General features: G+C 37.1%; 5 protein-coding genes across 8 annotated transcripts; 1 reads left to right on the top strand and 4 right to left on the bottom strand.

Annotated features, from left to right (window-relative positions):
- Positions 1 to 138: 138 nt before the first annotated feature.
- Positions 139 to 2,522, bottom strand: LOC110753663 (glycine-rich protein). Its single transcript, XM_021954614.2, has 4 exons — positions 2,390 to 2,522; positions 816 to 919; positions 567 to 714; positions 139 to 466 (listed from the first exon to the last, which is right to left on the bottom strand). The coding sequence occupies exons 1-4, from the start codon at positions 2,520 to 2,522 to the stop codon at positions 432 to 434; spliced, it is 420 nt and encodes a 139-aa protein (XP_021810306.2). The 3' UTR covers positions 139 to 431.
- Positions 2,523 to 4,837: 2,315 nt separating this feature from the next.
- On the top strand, positions 4,838 to 6,370 carry LOC110753698 (flavonol synthase/flavanone 3-hydroxylase-like). The gene is made up of 2 exons (XM_021954646.2): positions 4,838 to 5,372; positions 5,574 to 6,370. The coding sequence occupies exons 1-2, from the start codon at positions 4,846 to 4,848 to the stop codon at positions 6,112 to 6,114; spliced, it is 1,068 nt and encodes a 355-aa protein (XP_021810338.1). The 5' UTR covers positions 4,838 to 4,845; the 3' UTR covers positions 6,115 to 6,370.
- A 1,257-nt stretch (positions 6,371 to 7,627) lies between these two features.
- On the bottom strand, positions 7,628 to 14,817 carry LOC110754067 (uncharacterized). 4 transcript variants are annotated; one of them, XM_088247486.1, is made up of 5 exons: positions 14,110 to 14,817; positions 9,853 to 9,978; positions 9,008 to 9,159; positions 8,688 to 8,742; positions 7,628 to 8,088 (listed from the first exon to the last, which is right to left on the bottom strand). In XM_088247486.1, the coding sequence occupies exons 1-5, from the start codon at positions 14,623 to 14,625 to the stop codon at positions 7,942 to 7,944; spliced, it is 996 nt and encodes a 331-aa protein (XP_088103612.1). In that variant the 5' UTR covers positions 14,626 to 14,817; the 3' UTR covers positions 7,628 to 7,941. The 4 variants fall into 4 exon arrangements, with proteins under 4 accessions (XP_088103612.1, XP_088103611.1, XP_088103610.1 ...); XM_088247485.1 differs by having other exon boundaries at positions 7,629 to 8,088; positions 8,688 to 8,830; positions 14,110 to 14,816; XM_088247484.1 differs by having other exon boundaries at positions 7,631 to 8,091; positions 8,688 to 8,830; positions 14,110 to 14,814.
- Positions 10,602 to 14,086, bottom strand: LOC148298043 (S-locus lectin protein kinase family protein). The gene has a single exon (XM_088247483.1). It carries the CDS (start codon positions 13,410 to 13,412, stop codon positions 10,818 to 10,820), a length of 2,595 nt encoding a protein of 864 aa, XP_088103609.1. The 5' UTR covers positions 13,413 to 14,086; the 3' UTR covers positions 10,602 to 10,817.
- Positions 14,818 to 18,796: 3,979 nt separating the features above from the next.
- LOC110753507 (small ribosomal subunit protein uS7) lies at positions 18,797 to 20,138 on the bottom strand. The gene is made up of 4 exons (XM_021954419.2): positions 19,921 to 20,138; positions 19,557 to 19,828; positions 19,233 to 19,436; positions 18,797 to 19,133 (listed from the first exon to the last, which is right to left on the bottom strand). The coding sequence occupies exons 1-4, from the start codon at positions 20,041 to 20,043 to the stop codon at positions 19,079 to 19,081; spliced, it is 654 nt and encodes a 217-aa protein (XP_021810111.1). The 5' UTR covers positions 20,044 to 20,138; the 3' UTR covers positions 18,797 to 19,078.
- Positions 20,139 to 22,987: the final 2,849 nt, after the last annotated feature.

The following is a 22,987-nucleotide window of genomic DNA, read 5'->3' as shown; positions in this document are numbered from 1 at the left end:
CTTTAACCATAGGGTTGAGTTAAATATGATCATTGGCCATGAGAACCCACCAGGTCATGGGATAAGTAAATATGATCATCGGTCATGAGAACCCACCAGGTCATGGGATTACTTGACTCGGATCACAACAATAAAATCTAAAGATTCACATCCTTGAAATTATATCATCATAGCTCTCTTACAGCATTTATACAGATAAACAGCCACATTTAAATTGGAAAAAAATGAAAATTAAACAGCCAGATGAGTACTAAAGTAGAAGCATCAGAAGATGGCAAATGCAGTCGATTATTGCAAATAATAGTTTTTCTCTTCCCTGTTCATGCCCACTATATGATATATGTGCATTAAATGTACTAAATAACCACTCCTAAACTTGAAACCAACCATTTCGACGCACAATGACAGATACACAATATGCTCTTCCCCCTTTAACCGCAGCAGGAACCACAGGCAGGTAGAGAACCTGAGAGATGAACAGAAGCAATTTTAGCGGAGATTTAAAATAAATAAATAACAAAAAAAAAAGGATTACAAACATTTAATGGAGGGAGAAGTGGACTTACTATGGTCAATTCCACGAACATTGTCTAGTCCACGAGGTGGTCCACGTGGACGACCACCATATGGTCCCCCTCCAGGGCCTCCGGGGCCACCACCATCCCATTTCTTTCCAGAAGCTAATCCTTTTCTGTAAGCATCCGACTTTTCCATCTAGGCCATGAAAGTATTGACAACATAAGTTTTTCGTAGACAAATTAATTTGATACTTCCAAAAGTAAGTGATCAAGATACAGAGAGACTCTCTTTATTACCGAGAACATTGTAGCAAAAAACACGCCTATGAGGTTGACAATGGCCCAAAAGAAGTCGGTTATTGTCTTGAGTCGCCAAATGGATCGCTTGGATTTCACAACACCTAAAAGAGTAAGTATGCAAATTACCAATTGATCAGCTCCACTGATGATAATACTCACAAGGAAGGAAAGTATGAACATTATAATTTTGCTTAAACCACCAGTTCAACTCAACAAATTCATCTAGAAACAAATGTCCATAACTGTAAATGGCTAATTTAGTCCACATGCCACCACCTAATAATGCCAAAAGCATCTTTAATTGTACAGTGTCCCAAAAAAACTTACTAACCCCAGTCTCAGCAGAAGATCATGCATTAAAACAAATACAATTTCAGTTTCAGAAGACTGGCCTATATAAAATCATCAATGCCCTTCGAACCCTGCTTTCTCATCATTACTTATATATGACCAACTTACCAGAGATTAGATTCAGGTATTCAAAAGGAGAAGGTGCTATAGCGATAAATTAGTAGAACCAACTGAGCTTGCAACTAACCAAGCAACATAGATCATTCAACGAGCAAAGTCACACTACTTAAGATACATGTAAGCATCAATGTTTCCAAGTGAACATATTCTCATCAACACTATATGACCAACTTACTAGAGATTAGATTCAGGTATTCAACAGGAGAAGGGGCTACTTAGCCCTAAATTAGTAGAAGAAACTGAGCTTGCAACTAACAAAGCAACATAGATCACTAAACAAGCAAAGTCACACTAATTAAGGTACATGTAAGCGCCAATATCTCCAAGTGAACATATAAAGAAAACACAACAAAAAAGCTCAATGTAAAGTAGTCTTGGTTTCATTGGAACGAACCTTGGAATAGAATGGATTGTATTATATACCCAATGTCCTGTCCCAAAAAATAACACATAATCCCAATTATATTCCTTGCTAATGTTCAATTTCCGTGCCTTACCCGCTAAATCTCTTCACATTTCATTCCTTTCGCAAGTTCATTCCAGAAACCAAACAGTACCCAAAGCAGAAATATAGCATGAAGATGCAAAAGCAACATAACAGAACAGAAAGAAAAAAATATTATTCAGTCCTCTCAATCCACCATGATACATAAATAACATGAAAATGAAAAAAAGCTGCATTTAGCCAGCAAAAGCTGGCACAAGCTGTTTATGCTATACAAGTTCTGTCCCATCTAATTGCTAATTAAGCTAGGTAAGCTCGTTAACAATATGAGTAGCGTAAATGTATAAAATTGGAAGGAAAAAAAAATCAAGCCCCTAATTATAACATTGAAAAAATCAGGAATTAAGCAATTGTAAGATAGAAATACATGCGGACCAAAAAGCAAATGTAAACCCAGAATTTACGGTTTATTTGATGATCAAACCCTAATTCAAAAGAAATTCATGACCGATCGGATAATACAAGAAAAAAAGAGAGGAAAAAATAGCTCAAAAATCAAACCCTAGCTTCTGAAACCAATTCAGGCTACCCAACATTCGTCACATGAATTTACGAAATTACGAAAACAGAGGCAGAGAGAGAGAGAGAGAAAAACCTCGCTCAACGTACGCCATGGAGATCAGAGTCCAAGCTCGAGAAAGTCTTCGAAGCTTCTTCTTTGATTGAATCCAGCAAATATATAAACAGTTAATTTTTGCCGTAATTAACTTTAGTATTTTACGCGTCATTTCAATTTTCAATGGCTATAACAACGTCAATTTTCCACGTGGCATGATTCTATTGGGTGAAGATCGGGTGTTCGCGACGTGTAACTTGGTCGGGTAAGCCGGATCTGGCGGGTAAGCACTGTTTAAGTTAACGGCCATCTGCTGCCTTGCCCGAAAGAAAATGTGACATACCTGCGCATAGTTTTTTGGGCTTTGCTAAGCCCATGTTTATTTTGGGCTTGATCTGTTGTTCTTAGGCTTCAGCCATATATACTATATTTTCCGACACTTCATTTCAACCCAGTTAGGTCCGACTGGTTATTTAAATAATTTTCATATGTTACTTAATATATACATCCATTATCCATATATGTTAGGACTCAAATATTTCACGTTTAAAAAATAGCTTAGTTTTCGATGGTTTAAGAGTTTCTAGCCATTGTAATGGACTCATTAGTGTAGTGGTTTGAACAAGATTGTCTTGAGATTTTGAAGACCCAGAGCAATACCGAAAATAAACCCAACATATTTATAGATGCACTCAACAAAAATATATATTTTTTATTAGCGTATGTATAGGAGTATTTAAAAATGGGAGTTTCACTAAAATACCCAAAATGAGGGCTGAAATTATAAAAATATCAAACACCCAAAACACTTTATAAACATACCAAAAACTCATCATTACACACACTCAAAACCCATTTATAAACATACCCAAAACCCATCATTACACACATACCCAAAACCCATTTTGGGTATGTTTCTATGTTTAAATAGTGTTTGGGTATTTTTATAAATACATATCTAGGATTGGATATTTTTATAAATATCTATTTAAGAAATGGAGCCTTTATAAATATAGAAAAAGTTTATATATCAACCAAAATATCACATTTCTATATATAAGAAAGGATTGAAGACAAACACAAACACCAAAAAAAAAAAAAACACACAAAGAATTGAAGTAACATCTACAATGCTGGGATTCGAATAAAATTGGGGCCCTCCATTGAGGCTGGTCCAGGGCTGTCGCACTTTCTGTCTTGGCTTAGGGCCGGCTCTGATTTTGAAGCAATTAATCCCCCAGTAAACATCCTTATATGCAAGTTCAATCAAATTTCACATTATTTTTCTTTTCCTTTATTGGGGTTCCACGTGAACGCACTACAAGGCCAGCTGTCCCTGTCTTTAGTTTTTTTTCCTATATTGGGGTGCTTTGGCGTCAAAATGTCAAACCTAACCCTTTCTTCTTCCCTCGAGTAGGGTTTCCCAATTCCTACCCACCACCACTGTCTAGAGCATCTGCACACCTCACGAGGCACCTTCCATGATGAGTCCATCCTTCAGGGGTCGTGGCAAGAAGAAGGGGTTCCCACTGACATTCAAAATCAAGGGATTAATGAAAATTTTATTACATGAAATTGAACTAAAACAATAAAATCTCACTTGTAATGGTGTGTTTTTAGTTCATTGCAATAGAGAGTGCTATGTGATGAATCCTATATTGCAATTGTAATAGGCTAATCATGGAACCCACATGCTAATAAAAAATAAAAAAAAATACAGCAATTAATGCATTATGTTATTAAGAACATCCGTAATGGTTATTTAATAGTTCAATGCAATAGAAAAAATACATCAATTAATTTTTTTTCTTCAAATATATTCAAAATTGGTTTAAAGATCTCTTTGAGAAATATTGCAAGTAAAAGAGGAGGAAACCCAATTGTAGAAACCGAAAAAATGAAAGACCCAAATTAAAAAAAACTGTTCAGGTCTGCAAAAATTAGAATAATTCCATGATAAGTACATACATGCTATTTCTTTGTTGACTTACTTTCAAAAAATAAAGCAATTAGTCTATAGAAGTGGACAGCTAGTCTTTCCTAGTAAATATTATGCCATCGTGATTAAGAAAGAGATACTTATTATTGGATTTGTCGACTAAATTGATTAAAATGCGGAGCTTTTGGTGTTGCTTGCAAGTCTTCATCAAAACAGCAAATACTTTCTAGACTACTTGTGTTGTCTTTGCATTTACTATCATGCGAAAAACTCCACAGTTTATTTATTGGTGAACGTTACTCTTCCTTGTCACCATCTCCAACATTTAAATACTTAGGTACCAATCAAAAATTAAACAATTAAAAATAAAAATAAAACCTATAAATTATTTTGTGGAATGTTAGGTGGATATCAACAGTAGATAGGTGCGTGTTTTTTTTTGGGTGGAGCTGCCCTTCTAACAGTAGGGACAACGTTGATCTTATGCACGCGGAAAACGTGAAGCACTATATGCCATGACATAAACATTATATAACCACATTGCACCCCTTACTTCATGTTAAGCCTAAGCCTAGTCCTTCAACATCCAAACAAGAAGAGGGGGACCAAAAAAAAAAACACAAAAGTTATGGAGGTGGAGAGAGTGCAGGCCTTGGCCATCGGCGGGCTGAACGAGCTTCCAGCGAAGTTCGTTCGACCAGCCCACGAGCAGCCTGAGAATAGCAAGGCCCTAGAGGGAGTCACGGTGCCTGTGATCTCCCTTGCTCAGCCTCATGATGTTGTGGTCAAGGAGGTGGCAGAGGCAGCCACTGAATGGGGCTTCTTTCTCATCACTGACCACGGCATACCGTCACCTTTGATCCAGCAATTGCAGAAGGTAGGGCATGAGTTCTTTTTGCTCCCACAGGAGGAGAAAGAGGCCTATGCAAATGACCCTGCCAGTGGGAGGTTTGATGGGTATGGGACTAAGATGACCAAGAACCATGACGAGAAGGTCGAGTGGATCGACTATTTTTTCCATCTGACTGCCCCTCCATCGAAGGTCAACTATGAAATCTGGCCTAAGAACCCTCCATCTTACAGGTACCTCTTCTGTTTTTATTTATTTATTCATCTTACAGGTTCTTTATCGCATGATACGTGCCCGAATTTTTTAATATTTCCTTTTTGCATGTATGGTCAACTGTAGGAGGCTTATAAAGTCTTTTCCTCTTTTCTTTTCGTTTTTTTTTTTTTCTCAAATTAAGAGGGTTTGAAAAAGTCTGTAAAATTTGTGTGACACAGGGAAGTGAATGACCAATACAACAAGGAGATGCTAAGAGTAACAGACAAGTTACTGGAGGTGCTTTCAGAGGGTCTAGGGCTGGAAGCAAAAGTTCTGAAATCTCATGTGGGAAATGAAGAAGTAGAATTGGAAATGAAAATCAACATGTACCCTCCATGCCCACAACCCCAACTGGCCCTAGGAGTTGAGCCTCACACTGACATGTCAGCCCTAACCCTGCTAGTCTCCAATGATGTTCCAGGCCTTCAGCTGTGGAAAGATGACAACTGGGTTGCGGTCAACTACCTGCCAAATGCGGTTTTTGTTCACATTGGTGATCAGATGGAGGTCTTGAGCAATGGCAAGTACAAGAGTGTTCTTCACAGAAGCTTGGTGAACAAGGAACGTATGCGCATGTCGTGGGCTGTTTTCGTTGCTCCTCCGCACAAGGCTGTGATAGGGCCTCTGCCGGAGCTTCTGGACGAGAAAAACCCTGCCAAATACTCAACCAAGACATATGCTGAATACCGACACCGGAAATTCAACAAGCTTCCACAATAGGAGTGATTTATTCCATTTGTGCTCTGTATCAACCATCACAATAAAATTTCTTCAATGGTCTCAATGGTTCATATGTATTGCTGTTTGTTAGAATTTGTGCGTAGTACTTGCATTCTATGAGGGCCTTCACAAAGTCATGTCATGTCAGTTCATTTTCATCATCATCAATCTGTATTGTATCATTTGCTCAAATTGTACCATTTCGTCACAATCTGTTGCAAAAATGTTCCATGAATCAAATTTGAATTGTTTCGAACTTTGAATGGCATTATACTTGCTGTAGCTGTTAAATCCAACAATGACCATCAATAATTGTTTTTTTTTTATTTTTATAAATTTATTTTTAATTTATTTTTAGGCTTATTATCACAAAACATCCTTGACGTTTGCGAAATTATCACATTGCATCCCTAACGTTTTTTTATATCATTAATGATCCCTAACGTTAACACATGTACTCTTAAATAGTCCCTCTGTCAAAAAAACCGTTAAATCCAAGGGTATAATCGTCAAATCAATCTAAAACTATAAAAAAAATTCCTTCCCTTCTCTCTTTCTTTTCTTCTTCTTTCTTCTTTCTCTCCTCCTGGCCCCGCTCACTCTTCTTCTTTCTTTCTTTTTTCCTTCCCTTCTCTCTCTCTCTCTCTCTCTCTCTCTCTCTCTCTCTCTCTTTTTGTCTCCTCTAGCCACCCAAACCACCACCCCGACCACCAAAGCCACCACCGTGTGATCTTATATCCCTGCCCCTCTCTCTACTCTGTCTGCAACTCTCTCCCTGCCCCCTCCCACAGCCCACCAACCCATAGCCACCCAAACCACCACCTCGACCTCCATAACCACCACCGTGGGATCTTATACCCCTGCCCCTCTATGTACTTTCTCTGCAACTCTCTCCCTGCCCCATTCCACAGCCCACCAACCCAGCACTCTAGCCACCCAAATCACCACCCCGAGAGAAGGAAAGAGGAAGAAAAAAGAAAGAAAAAAAAAAGAGAAAGAAGGAAAGAAGAAAAATGAGGAACAAAGAAGGAAAGAAGAAAAAAAAAGGGAGAGAAAGAAGAAACAGCGAAGGAAAAGAAGAAGAAAAGAGGAGGAAAGAGAGGAGAAAAAAAAAAAGAGAAACAGAGAGAGAGAAGGGAAGGGAAAAAAAATATTATAATTTTGGATTGATTTGACGATTATACCCCTAAATTTAAAGGTTTTTTTGACAGATGGATTATTTAAGAGTACCTGTATTAACGTTAGGGACCATTAATGATACAAAAAAACGTTAGGGATGCAATGTGATAATTTCGCAAACGTCAGGGACGTTTTGTGATAATAAGCCTTATTTTTATACAAGCGATGTTAGAAAAGATGGGAATCGAACCTAGGACCTCAAGTGCAAGGATATATGCTCTAAAACACTTGAGCTAGAAGCCTTTGTCACCATCAATAAAATAGCTAGTAATGGCGATGAAGAAGACAAGACTTCGAAGGTAATGTATTACTTTTGAGGTGGTCCAGTCTATTTGTTAGGGACCAGGGTTTATGTGCGAAAGGAAATGCAATAAAGTAAGAAATGGTAGAGAAATATCTGATTCTGGTTGCCAATCATTTCCAAGGAAATCATTTAAATACAACCCATAAAGCCAAAAGGTGTGACTCTGATGTCAGCACCCTTTTACTAACTGAATTACCAAAAGGAAATTTGGACTAAGCCAACTAAATACAATATAAGGACTCAGCCACAATGGTGAGCTATTCATAGTTGTAACACGATGTATACGGTAAAATCTGTGCAACAAAGCTTCAAGAGGGACCAGAAGAACCAGTTTAATGGTAGGATCACTCACAATTAATCTTGAGAACAAGAACGTTTTGCTGAGGCTCCGTCCCGGACCTTGAGGGCCCATCTTTCCATATCCTCGTATGCTTCCCAGATTTTGCTTTCTGTTTCCCAGTCCCATATGTCCCTGAATTTGGAGTTTGTACCTACTGGATTAAATTCACCCAACCATGTAAGCTTCCCAACCAACAATCAAACAGATCAAAAAAGTTTATTTATTTATTTTGGACATCGCTTTCTAAGAAAGAGTAGGTCTATGTAAAAATGCTTAATTATTGTTTTATCCCATGGTACTCAAACTCGGTCTCACTTTACCATTGAAACCGAAAAGTTCTCACTTAACCTCCCATTCTCTCAATCCGTCTGAAAAGTTACCCCATGCTTTGAATTAACTTTTCAGACAGAGTGAGAGAATGAGAATTTTAGTAAGAAATTTTAGGTTGGGGTAAAGTGAGATCGATTTTGAGTTCCAGGAGTGAAACAATAATTAAGTCATTTAACAATACTGAAATGACAAATTTATACCCAAAAAAATTAAAATTAAAATTAAAATTAAATGCCTATTTGTTTGGCCCATGAATATAGAAGAGCTGTATATAAGCCCATGACCTCTTATTCTACTGAATCCCTAAATATGACAGAAAATATCTGGTACAAAATTCTAAACAACGTTAAGGAGCCAAAGCTTGTTTAGAATCTGGGATTCAGAAAACTTGCTACTGTAATAATTATAGGAAACACATACCTCCCGGGAGAAAGACAAAAGGTGTTTCTGACTCAGTAACATGCAGAGGAAGATACTGTTTCACGACAAAAAGTGCTGTTTCAAAATCAAGAAAGCCTACGTCCACCATCCTCTTCAAAACTCTGGCTTGGAAGGTTTTTACTCTATGACATAGTAAAACTTTGTTTTGACAATTAGTTTGGAAATAAACCCGAAAGTAAATAGTGAATAGAGTAAAAATCGCAAAGTGCACAACAAGTTTACAACTATGGAACTACCAAAGGTACTAGCACAGAGCAAAAAATGAAAAAGGAACCAATTCATCAATAGCGCTGACGAACCTGGAAGGATCCCTGAGCGGCGATCGAAGTTCTGGGGCAGGTATTAGCCCAGCAAGCATTGCAGACTCCCCCAAACTTAGACAAGATGGATGCTTCCCAAAATAGAATGTTGAGGCTGATTCAACCCCATAAATTCCATGTCCCCAGTATATCTGTCATACACCCTACGTCTGTTATAACTTATATGTACAGTCTTTGTTACAGTAATCTTTTCAAATGCTTGCTTGGTACCAGGCTATTGTTTAGTTAAGACAAATAAATTAAGCAGGGAAAAGAGAGGTGTGCTGATGCTCACAATAGGGCTACCCAATGAACCAAGCTAAAACTTGCCTTCATTTCAGTTTTCTAATGCTTCATGTTATAATTTGAGAAAAACCAAACCTAGCTTCTAAGTTCTAAGTTTGTAAAAAACAAAAGGGAAAACAAAACCTCTCTTGTTGCACCCTAGCCTCCTTTTTCACTAACCTTTAGTCTCCTTCGACTGAAAAAATCTCCAACTACATGAAGAGAAAACATTTGAAAGTGCAAACACTTGCAACTTCATTCTCTCAAGAGAGGAAAGAAAGATCTCTGTAACTGGTTATCTTAAGATATCTGCAGAATCACTTGTACCTAGCATACCACAACTAATAGAGAAAAGCATAAATCTTAGTACCAAAAAGTAACCATCCAGAGTTAGGTGAGGGATTGATGTTACATGAGTGAGATTTTAAAAAAAACTGAGAAAGGCCATCCCTGGTGATAACTAATTTTGTATTTTGTATACTTGTAGATAAAGATGTTAAATACAAATATTATATAAAATGTCAGAGAGATCAATGATGAGATAAATGAGTATACTTTACCTTACTCATATAGCAGCTCAATATTTCCCCTTTTAACATTGTCTTCTCCAATGCTAGTGACATCACCATCTCAACCATTTTTCTTGAGAGTGTGCGTTCATTTTTAAGGAAAGTATTTTTCACCAGCTGCCATGTGGGATTAAAGCAGTAAGAATAAACAGAATCATTAATCGAGACAGTGAAAGAGGGAAAAATAACAGTTAAATATATATTTGTAAAACTAAATACTGAAACAACAAAAGAATTCTTATTAGTTAAGAACAGTATTCAATACAAAAAAACATAGAAAAGAAACCCCTTTACAGTACCAGTGTAATACAAATCCAAAGCCACTTTTTACTTTCTTAGAATGTATCACAAACAGGCAAAGAGTGAGCAAAGGACATATGAGGTTTGCTAATAGAAAACATAGTGGCATGCATAAACCTATCGGCGAATATCTCAGGCACAATATTTTTCTTCCCAAACAAAAGGTCAAAAAACGCAGGCATACAAGTGGGGAAATACATGAAATTCACTGTGCTTAGTGAAGAGGTAAGTGAGTATAAGCAAAAGACAACTGATCCAGAAGGAAATTGTCAACCAATGCCCATATATATGATAACATTGCTAAAAGTACGAAGAAGAACATCTCAGGCATCCTCCAGATACATGCATTCTGTGGCCACCATGAACAAACAACTTACCCACATCCATGACAACCTCTCTCAGTCTCTCATATGAAAGATCTAATACAAACCTGCTACATCTAATTTCCACACAATTAAGTCTTATTACTTTCTCAAAAGAGCTCTTTACAGGAACTGCACAAATTACAGCATTCAACATACCTTGAACCTTGTGGAAAGATGTAAGAATTATACAGTAGATTCCAATATAGAGTGAGAAAGAAAATTAAAATCCAAATCACATACATTTAATTCTCATCACGATTAACTATACACAAGCTGCTCAACTACTCAACACTATCTTGGGCCTGAAACTTGCTGTGAAGAGACGTAAGAGAAGTAATAACGCGAGTCCATGGTTGTTGTTGTAGGAGAAGCACTCGCCTCTGGATACAACACACGATCAATTTGCTCAGTTCCCTCTTCTATCATAGAAGCCTCAGTAAATCCACGCCCAATAAAGCGCAAGAAATTCAATGATTGCAAATTTGGCTGACCCAAAGGGATCCCACCTTCCAGCATGCCAACAATAGTATTCATATTTGGCCTAAGTGCTGGTTCCTCATGAACGCAACACAACGCGACACGTACAAATTTCTCCACCTCTTCACTTGTCACCCGTCCCTCCAATCTCCAGTCAGCAAGCTCCAAGTACCTCCCCTGCTCATGCATCTCTAGAGCAAATAGAGGAAAATAAACAAGTGCTGACCCAGATGACGATGATGACTGACCCCCACCGCTGCTACTGTTATTCAGACTATGGCTTTGCAGTCGTAACGTATTTTTCCTTCCACTCACAAGTTCAAGTAGTACCATTCCAAAACTATAGACGTCAGTTTTTTCTGAGATTGCGGAGTTAGTTAGCCATTCTGGGGCGAGATAGCCACGTGTGCCTCTCATAGTTGTAAATAGACTAGACTGTTCAGTAGTTAGAAGCTTCGAAAGGCCAAAATCGGAGATCTTTGCTTGAAAGCGGTCGTGTAAGAGAATGTTCTCTGGCTTCACATCACAATGGATTATCTTCTGCTCACACCCACTGTGCAGGTATGCAAGCCCACGGGCTGTCCCTAGTGCTATATCAAGCCTCTCTTGCCATTCTAATACTGGTCCACTACCAAAAAGACTCCGGTCAAGTGACCCACGATTCATATACTCATAAACCAAAAGGCGTTGTCTCCCTTGGGCGCAAAAACCTTTCAATTTGACCAAATTGGCATGGTGAATATTACCAATTACTGCAATCTCACTGCAAAAATCTTTTTTCCCTTGAACACCTAAATTTATTATCCTTTTTACAGCTACAACAGTTTTATCAGGTAGAACACCCTTATACACAGCACCAAACCCACCTGACCCAATCAGGGTCTTGAAATCATCTGTAGCCACTTCAAGTTCTTCATAATCAAACCTCTTAGGTAAACCTGGGATATAGAAGGCATCCATCTCCCCTGAAGAAAGTGAGCCAAAATGCCCTAATTTTATCTCTTTTTTCTTTGACTGTCTCCGTCTTCCCCACAAGAGGAAACCTAGAGCTACCAACAGAAAGAACCCACTGAACGGCAAAAGCACCAGAGCAGCTACAGGAAAGTTTTTGCTTTGATTATTATCACCGAAGTTTGATGGAGAAGATCCAACAAGAGCTTTGATGTAGCCCAACAGGTCATTTTTGGCGGTATTACTCACAAAAATGGAACCCAACTCATCTTTAAGTGTATAGCAAGAACCAGTTGAATTTTCATAAAAAATTCCCAAGCAAGTGCAGTCACTTGAGCATAGAGCTTGACAGGTTGACAAATTAACACCATATTTTACAGGCTCAGAGAAAACATTGGCAAAATAATCCATACCGTAGTCAAGCCCGATATATGAAATGGCTGGTGAATTCAACTGACTACCATTAATGGTTGAGTTGCAAGAAAACGGCAAAGAAAAAGAACCACTTGGCACACAATCACCAGTATCTTCTGAACCTGCATGGAAGTTTGCGGGGCATGAACAAGTATGGCTGGTGGATGCAGTACACAAACCAATTCTGCCACAAACTAATGGAATTTGACAATCATCAGCTGGCCCACCGAATTCTTGCGTCCAGTCAGTACCAGATAAACTTTTGACAGTAAATTGGCCAGAGGACTCCAACTTGGCAATTCGCAAGTCAGAAGATGACAAGAGCACCTGAATCACGACCACTGTTCCATTACGACCAAGCAGATGAAGACCTGTTCTGTCAATGGACATATATTCCACTATATAATTCGAGTTTGTATAAGCGTTTGTATCCATTGACAATTTCCAATATGTCTGTCCAAGCCATTGAAGTAACGCATCAGAATCACTTATTATGAGCCTGTAATCACCAATTGAAAAATTTGATCGAGTACTGGACAGAAATGACCCAACTGGTAAGTGTTGTCCAATCACAATCGTGTCGGTTGGATAGTGAAAACTTTCCCAAAGGGAACCATTGAATTGATCAAGAAGGATAAGATTACCCATTTCATTCAGCAGTAATGCAGAAACTGGTGACTTCAATGATGGAGTTGACCATACGGGAGTACCATCCTCATCTGAAATGCTAACACCTTTGGCCGTTAGATTCATCTCACCAGAAGCTGATATGGAAGCATTACGATTAGCAGTCCAGATGACGGTGTTGGATGCCACATGGATGATGCACAAGTAGAAGTTGGGTTGTTCAGCACCAGGATTGACAATAGCAGCTTTAAATGTTCCATTTCGAGAGGACAAGAAGGCACCGCCTTTGTTGTCAACGAATTGAAAGTGTGAAGCTGAGAAATTCGGGTATATGAACTCTGAGAAAGATCCACCGGAGACGAGAACAAGGAGAACAAAAAGTAAGAAAATAGTAGGGATGAATAAGAAGGACCCCATGCAGGGTTTTGATGGAACGAAGAGCAAAAACAAGTGAAGTGTTTGACGAAGGGGTGTATTGTTGAGGCTGGAAATGGTCTATTCTGGTTATCTCTATGTCTTTTCTCCAATTCTCCTTCTGTGTTTTACGTTAGCGTTGACTATCTCTCTCCACCAACTTGTTCCTAATTGGTGGACAAAGTAGATGTAAATCGTTTATTCGGCGCCTACATCAGCTGGGGTGGCAATATATTAAAATCTCAGTGCCGGTCAAACCTCAGCAAGTCGTTAGCTAAACGAAGAAGATTGGCGTGTCGTGCATTAACACCTTTTTATATCCCGACCATCTATAATCACACAATTATCATTCCAATTTTCTATATTTTATCACCCTACTTTATAATAAAAGCATTACGCATGCCATTATGATTCAGCTGTAAAGATTTCAGTGCCGGGGAGACATCAGAAACTAGAAAGCCATTTTTTAGTATGATTGTCCACCATAGCACCATACCCCTCTTAACTATTCTTTTTTCATATAATGTATTCTCAACCATCAATCATACTTCATAAAATATTGCCTACACTCCACACGTCAATCAAAATAAAAAGAGCCATTTTTTTTTTTAAACAAGTAAAAAGCAAACAAAAATTATACTTCTTTGAGTAAAAACATCGAACAAATGGTCTGCGTAAAACGGTCGACAAAAATAAGTACCTGCTGGGTAATCGTGCTGCCACCGCCAAGAGCCGAAAACGACACCACTGCACGAGCAATCCCAACTGGGTCAATCCCAAAATGGCTAAAGAACCTTCTGTCCTCGTAAGCAACAATGGCTTGCCACAGGTGCGAAGGGTAGGCACTGGTTCTGGCCTCAGCTTCCGAAGCAAAAGCCACGAGGCCGTGCCACCGGCGAGGAAAATCGGGCAATAGGACGCTGGAGAAGAGCCGAAGGCAAAGAAGCACCAGAGAGAACGCGAAGAGGATGAAGATTTCGAGAACGATTTGGGTGCTGAATGGGCTTGAAGAGGAGCTATGGGAACGTGGGAGGAGTGAGCTGACTCGTCCATACAGTGAGTTGGAGCGAGTTGGGGGTCGAAGAGTGAAGAGGGGGAGTGGAGGATTGGGAAATGGAAGTGGGTTTGTGTTGGATTGTTGTATTGGATGATTGGTCTTCAGAAATTGGAATGGCTTGGTTGAGTGGAGAAGACGATGAGTGAAATTCAAGGTCATGTTCGTGTCAACTGGTTAATCGGTTTGGTAATTAGACAAAAGAAACAATGAGGATGAGTGGTGCTTTTTTTTTTTCCCTCTCTTTTATTTTTTAAAATTGAAACACGAGGGGAAAAGAAAAAATGCAAATGAAGTAATATCTTGTTTGGAAGTGATCCTGAGAGGGCCAAAATCACTTCCTATTGAGAGGGCCAAAATCACTTTTGCAAATGAAGTAATGGGCTCGTTTGTAATTACTGTTCTACGGTCCACCCTTAATATATTTTCTTTTAATCTATAAATGTAAATAGGGATTTACTTTTAAAATTGCAAAAAAATAATTGACAATGAGCATTCTTTTAGATAATACTAAAAAAAAAAATTCCTTTTGTTCGTCGTGAATGTATTCAGGTTGCGAATCTGTTAATTAAGACTACGCTTTTATTACTAATTTTCGTGTTTGGATTTTGGATGCACCTCTTAGTTATTTCTTTTGCTTTAAATTAAATATATTTTCCAGAAGAAAAGAATAACAGTGTAAATTATTATAAAATACAAACTATTTTATATGAAAAATTCAAATTGATATTCCACGTAATTTGGCGGGTAATGTGGTTGTGTGGTGTTCAAGGGTTGTGTTGTTATTTGCACTTAATTCTCTTCATCAGTGCGATAATCTCCATCGAGTGGTGAATATATCTGACACTATTCATCATACTCTTAGTCTTGTCTATATGAATGATAAGTTACGCATCAATAATAATAATACTGAAGTCACTAACTATTATCTCAATTTCTAGTTATCAACCGATATTACGTATGATGTTTCAATTTCTTATTTAGAATAAATAAAATACTATTTTTTAAAATATTGCCCTTTCTAAATGCAATCCTTTTTGTATGAGCTCATGAAATACGCACTGGTATTCTTTTCAATCGTTAGAATTAGCAGGTTCTATATATTCGATTCGAAACCTCCGATATCCAAGTCCCCATTCGTCTCACCACCGCTCGTCAGAACTTGCATTATCTGCGTCTTTCCAGGTGCAGAACGAAATTGCACACGACAAGGGTTCTATTTTTGGATATATTATTGAAAAGAAAAGGTTAGCGACTAACAAGCAAGGAATCATGTCTTAAAGTCAACATGATATTTGAATTAAACAAGAGAAGCTCTTTCTTTACCTTATTTGTGATGAAACCTTACATCTCATGAACTATGCATGTAGTTAAGTTGAAGACAATATCGATCTTATTAATAATGGAAATCTGAACATTATATCAGAACAAGCTCGTACTCAGAGTTTTGCTGAATGCGATCATCGTTTGGCTAGTTACTGGAGTTGATGTTAGCAATGATGTGCTTTATCTGTATGAGCATGTGCTGCTAGGATACCCAGAATCAAGAGGTGAACTTGATGTCATCCGATTATAGCAATAAAGGCACATCATGTTTGACCCTTTCCCTTCATTGTTTGTCATTTTTTAGCAAACATGCATCACACATGTGCAAAACTGATGTAAGCCTTGTTCCTTTAATTCGATATGAAAGTCTTGCAAAGGGATGGCTGGCAAGTCACATCCAATCCAGCCTTCGCAGCCCGCAACATGCTGCTGAAAGTTTTTAGAGTAATGCTAAGATTGGTGGCGTTAGCACGCACGCACGAGTTTGTAATGCATCAACGGTTAAGAATTGGTCACAAGCATATAGTCCGCGGTTCAAATTTGTATATATATGTATAGCTGTAAGTCAGTAAGTGTGAGTGTATCATGATTCTGGAGATTCGTTTTAGCCTTCAATTATTCTGATCTCCATAAAATCCGGGTGACAACCATGCAAGCCTAACCCATTGATCCACATGAGCCTTACCCCTTTGTTCAATCATTCCCTTGATAATAATTAATTAGCCTGACTCCCAGTGCTAATCAGCCTATTAGCCTATAACCCATTTCTAATCAGCCTATATTTAATATTTTGTTATGGCCATATATAAATATATTGATATTCCATAGATTTGGAAGAAGCCAAAGTTCCCAAAGCGCTTGTGCTTGCTACAGTAATATTGCATAATTTTTCTGATTTTCTACAAGCAAATAAAGTAGCTGCTCCCCATTTTCCACATACATATGCTTATTTTGGAAGTCCAAGTAGACATATTTATGATAATTACAATAATTAAAGAACAAAAATTAATCAGATATGACCTGGACATACAAAGGCATTGCAGCCGCATAGCTTCAATTTTGGCGGTCTCTTAATTTGTCATTGTTGACAAACCGAACCAAGAGAGCCATTAAATTAGTCATTATAATGTAATAAATTAGCTACCGACTAAACCGACTAAAGGCGACTCTTACAATATTATTATTTTTTCTATTGAATTATTTACAGAGAAATGCTAATTTCAGTCGCTATAATATCGGCATTGGATTTAAAACTATTATGAAATCTGTCATACTCAGCCTAATATGACAAGTTGGATTGTATTTAGATTTTAAAGATTTACTCTCTGTTGGAGGAGCTGTCAAATTCACCATATTATATGTACGAAAAAGAAGAAAGAAATAATGGTTTATTAGATGTTGAATAATTGGATTGCGACTTCGCTTACAACATTGTGATGTGAGGTGAACCTTCATTCTCGTCACCATGTATTATCTTATTCTTATATTTATATCCAGTGATGCAATGTGTATAGGTAATACTAATAAATCATAAAATAGCTATATACTGCTTCAGATTAGCTAAATTGTCAAAGAAGGGATCAATTATATGAATGCTCTCTTTAGTTTCATTTTCCCCCCTTTTTGGGAGAAATTTATGTGGTGTTCCACTACCATCAAATACTCTAAAAGAGCACAAATTTAATTTAAATTTAAAATTACTTTTTTATTATTTCTTTTTAAAAAGAAGAAAGAAAAAAAACCATGTCACTCAACGGACATGTAGAATTCTATAGTGAGGGCCTTATAAAGCCATTATACAAGGCCATATCTCTTAACCATTTGATAAAATGAATTAGTTTAATCTAACAATTAAAAGATAAGACTTCATCTAAGGACCTTAGATAAGGCCCTCACCATAGAGTCCTCACCATAGAATGACTCTAACGGACATAAACCCAAACTTTTTGGACCAAAAACACCCAAACTTTACATAATCTATTCCTTAAATAAATAAATAAAATTTAAAAATTTGCAGATTTCCAGCTCTCACTCTCTTCTTTAGTTGCAATCTCTCCAAAATACATGAAGTTTCTCTTGTGAACCAGAAAATATATATATAAAGCTCCATTTGAATGGAGAGTTTTGACAAAAATGCTAAATTTACTAGAAAAACTAAGAAACAATGTATTTGAAATAACTTTATACAATAAGTCTTGGGATAAAATGTTATCTATTTCTCTGTATTTGGAATCGCTCCACACAATCAAGAATATCCAATCAGGTCAGTCAATATAAAAAAATGTTACATTTCCATGGAGTTGTTATAAAGGTATCATTTTTCAAAGTAACACGGCAATGTTACAACACTATCATCTCTGAATTATATTTCAACTGCAGAAACTTAGGAGATTAGAAAAAGATAGCAGGAACTATAAAGAAGAAGAACAATGCTTCAACTTCGACCACTTGGTTTTGTTCTTACAACACTAAAGTTTAACCACACAAAATCATTTCCCGTTTAACTTGTACGAGAATCTAAAGGCACACAAACATCTAACAAAGAATAGTAACAGCAGTACTCTGTAAATAAAGCCGTAGTCGACCCAACTTTTTTATTTGGATTCAATGGGTACTCCAACTAAAGATATGAAATTGACTGATTATTGAATTTCGGTGTTCATAGTATAACATTTATACTAGTGATTGTACTGTTACCCACATAAGTTCTATTACCTCTAGTGATCATACCCTAATCACCAATTTAGTACTTTCACTAGCCTAGTATGAATGAATAATTAACTACCAGACTAGATTACAATTTAGTATGATTAACTACCAGAGGACCATACCATTAACAATACAAACCTGCAGCAGCAATCCATCATGTCAGCAGCAGATCACTTCTTCAGATGCAAGTGATTATAAAAAAAAAAATGCAAGACTGAGACACAGGGCATCAGTCTAGTATGATGAAACAATCGAGCTAAAGAATTTGTAAACAGAAAAAACATTATAAAAAAAACAATTGAGGGGTAATAGGTAATTGTAGATTTCAAACTATAAAGAAAGACAAAAATTCCACTTCTGAAATGAAACATAACTGAAACAAAATTTAAGTCACCAAAAACATTCAACCACATAAGATTTTAGGATCCAAACTAAATGGATGACTGATCTAATTCGGTACTGATACGACATAAAAATCTAACATGTTCAACTATAAAACAGAAAGTTTCCAAACAAAAGAGTAAATAAACCAATGCAAACAAAACTTTCCCCTTGTTGCATCACCGTTTCCTGTAGCCTCTTAACGGTTAGCCTTAGCAACTCTTTCAATCTCGTCCTTCTTCTTGATAGCATAACTACAGACAAACAGAGGAAAATAAATCAAATTTAATCAAACTGAAGATAACAAAAAATAAACTAGCCTTGAAAATAAACGAGCAACCCATGATCAGTACCTGTTAGAGGAACCCTTTGCAGCATTAATCAGTTCATCAGCCAAGCATTCAGCAATGGTTTTGATGTTCCTGAAAGCCGACTCACGAGCACCGGTTGTAAGCAAATAGATTGCCTGGTTAACACGTCTCAAAGGTGAGATATCCACAGCCTGACGCCTAACAACTCCAGCAGACCCAATACGAGTGGCATCTTCACGAGGACCACTGATTAACACAAAAAGCCCATAATGTAATCAGAAAGCAGCGTATGCTAATATGAAATTAACCCAGAAAAAAAATATATAAACAAAATAACTATTAACATATTGGCATCCACCTACACACCTATTAACAACAGCATCAACAATTACTTGGATTGGGTTGAGGTCAGTGAGCAAATGGATGATTTCCATGGCATGCCTAATAATCCTGACAGCCATGAGCTTCTTCCCGTTGTTTCTTCCGTGCATCATAAGAGAGTTCGTAAGCCTCTCAACAATGGGGCACTGGGCCTTCCTGAATCGCTTCACTGAGTACCTCCCAGCAGTGTGAGGCACATAAGTGGCGTGTTTCGCTGGTACCACTCCAACGTAATCGGCCAGGGAGATGTCACTCACCTGAAAACGAATTCGAGGCCGAACAGGCAATAAATCAAACAGATTTTAGACATATACGAAAATCAACTAACAATGATAATATTAATCAGAACCTGGACGTCGTCGAAGCTCCAGCGGTTGAAGAGCTTGACGTCGTGGTGAGGCAAAGTGGGTTCTACTGCAGCAGGAGCCGGAACTGGAACTGGAGCCGGAGCCGGAGGTTCAACAGCAGCCATTGCGAAGAGGATCAGAAAGAAGAGGAGGGTGCGGCGCTGAGGAGATGGAGAGAGGCGAAGCGGCTGAAGGGTTTAGATGCAAAATGAAATCTTTGGGGCTAGGGTTAGAGCTTAGAAATAGGGAAATGTGGCCGAATGATCTTTGGGTAAATGGGTCAAGTCATGTGGTTGGGCCAAATTTGACCCAATTGCATCTTTTGTTTTTGTTTGTCAATGGACCCAATTGAAACTTGGATACGTATAAGAGCCTTACGGCCTTTATTTTTTTGTGATTATACGAACACACGATAAATGTTTTTGGACTAAATTATTTTAAGTTTTTTTTTTTTGCCACAGTTAAAAAATGGGAAGGGGAACCTCACACATAGAACCAAGGTGTCATGATGGTTCGAACATAAGACCAATAGTCTGTAAGTAAATATCTTTTTTTATTGAATTAGACATCGTTGCCATTTAAATTAGATTAATTACCTGAACGTTATTATTACTAAGTGAATTTATAAATGTTGTGACTTGACTTATTAAATTGGACAAATACGAACATATTTTAACTTATAAATCAATTATAGAGGGGTAGGTCAATGTAAGAGTGAAATAAATAAAACCAAAAAAAAATTGAATAAAATTTCAGAAAGATGAGATTTAGCAACATTCATAATTGATGGGGTTGCTCCCCCCTTCATATCATACTTGCCCAACCTATTAGCTGCAAGCATTGCGCTGCACTACTGAATACTGATTTGAGCACACATCATTTTTATCAATTTTAGCACTAATCTCGCTGGTATCTTCAAACACCAAAATAGACAGTCTTTTATCTTCTTTTGTGTTAATTATTTAAACCCGTACAAAACGAAGTTTGGTTTAAGTAGTTGTCTTGTCTCGTTTTTGGTGAAAACCAAGGTATCCCCCGCGCGATTGCGGGGACTAACCCTCGAGGTACTGTCGGGCACAAAGCGGGGACCTCTCCCAACAAAGTCTGCTCTATTCGCAAGCGCCTGGGATCGAACCCAGGACCTCTTGTTTAAAGGATCTAAGCCCCTTCCACTTGGACCAACTCCTGTTGGTTGTCTTGTCTCGTTTTTATTTCCTTTTCTTTTAAGCAATCAAATAGATCTTGACCAGAAGTAGATAGAACAGTGTGAGTGACAAAGGCTTCAACCCATGGTAAAATGACATTCATTAAACGAAAATATTTTTTCTGACAATCACAATTTTATATGCGTGTGCAGAATTTCAAATTATTCTGCTAGTTATGTTTCGACAATAATCATTATGAAAGTTCATGTAATTGATAAAGGATAAAGACGTTGTTTTAGGTAAGAATGCAATCAGTGTCTTCATTTAAAAAGGATTTCAAATTATTCTGCTAGTTATGTTTCGACAATAATCATTATGGAAGTTCACCTAAGAAATCTGACGAATGATAAAGACATTATTTTAGGTAAGAATGCAATGATTGTATTCATTTAAAAAGGAGAATAAAGTATATTCTTAGGACAAAATTCAAAATATCTCCATAGCCTTATTTATGCTATCATGTCAAAGAAACTCATGATTGTTTGTGCCCTAGCAAAGTATTGTTTGAACCATATGCATAATTGATGATGAATTTGGTAAAAGAAGCATCCTAATAGTAAATTAGTAATATAGATGATTTTGCTCCAACATATCTCTAGATGAGCGGCACGATCTCATGAATATTTCCTCAACAAAAGTGGCAGTGGCACTAAACAAGTCTTTCAAGATAAGGAGCAGTGAGCTAGGTAAGCTAGTTAATAGGTATAAATGGGGGACAATACATTCAAAGCCGCATCATAAATTATATCACATTTCAATGTGAAAAAGGCTTTCCCACTCTCACGCATGGAATAACATAATTTGAGAGAGTAATTGATTTCTAGCATCGCCTTAAATAATAAAATATAATTTTACGTAATATTTTTTCACATTGATTTCTACTTTATTGAAAGAAGTCACGAGTACTCAAATCTCATGATATATAATTGTTGAACAAAAATTATATTATTGGCAAAATGATTTGTTGGAAGATCACTACATTAATGAGTCTAGTGACTAAGTACATGAGATGTAACAAAATAATATATATTTTCTCAAACTTTTATCATCGCAGTCGAAATAAGTTCAAATTTCATATGATTTTTATGATGAAATGGCCCAAATTCTTAACAATTTTATTTTTATTATTTACATTTTTGTATTTTTATATCAAATCTTAGGTGAACTCTTTCACTAACAACGATTCTACTCATCTTTACCCAACAATTGATACTTTTTATATTTTAATTACAAAATCCTATTCTTTTTATTTATTTATTTAATTTATAACTATTCTACTACATACAATGGCAGACCCATAAATTTTTATAAAAGTGGGCTAATTTTTTTTTTTTGTTGGGAGATCTTTTATAACCACGAATTTTTGGCTAATTAATATCATAGGATAGGATTATATATATATTTTTATAGAAAATATGGTAGGATTTCAGTAGGTAGAAGGAAAAAAAAATTGATTTGGGTGGCTTGAATAGGCTGAATTCTGTTGCAGATCGACTGGCTGCTTGGAGTTATAATTTAGATCTTGGCATCTGCGTTTTTGATGAGGCTCAAAGTTGGGTTGAGACTTATTTGGTGGATGATTTGTTAGGGGTGTCTAGGGCCCGTTTGATCTTTGTTGTTTAGTTTGTTTAGTTTGTTTGGGGTTTTCCCCCAGTTCACCCAAAAAAATCAAAAAAGTAGGAAGAATTCTAAAAGATAAGTGGGCTAATATTTTATCGTAGTGGGAGCCTCTTCATAGGTTCGCCCTTAACTTCATACTAAGGGGGCATTTTCCAATAAGTATTTAAGTTAAGGATTGGTTACATACTTCTAATCTCGACCGTTGAATTACATCTAAGAGACTACCAACATATTTAATGAATAC

The sequence above is a fragment of the Prunus avium genome, chromosome 1, assembly GCF_965620075.1.
Source record: "Prunus avium chromosome 1, drPruAviu1.hap1.1, whole genome shotgun sequence".
In the NCBI taxonomy this organism is placed as follows: domain Eukaryota; kingdom Viridiplantae; phylum Streptophyta; class Magnoliopsida; order Rosales; family Rosaceae; genus Prunus; species Prunus avium.
The sequence above is the reverse complement of the archived record's forward strand: the minus strand, read 5'-3'. Positions and strand labels throughout refer to the sequence as shown.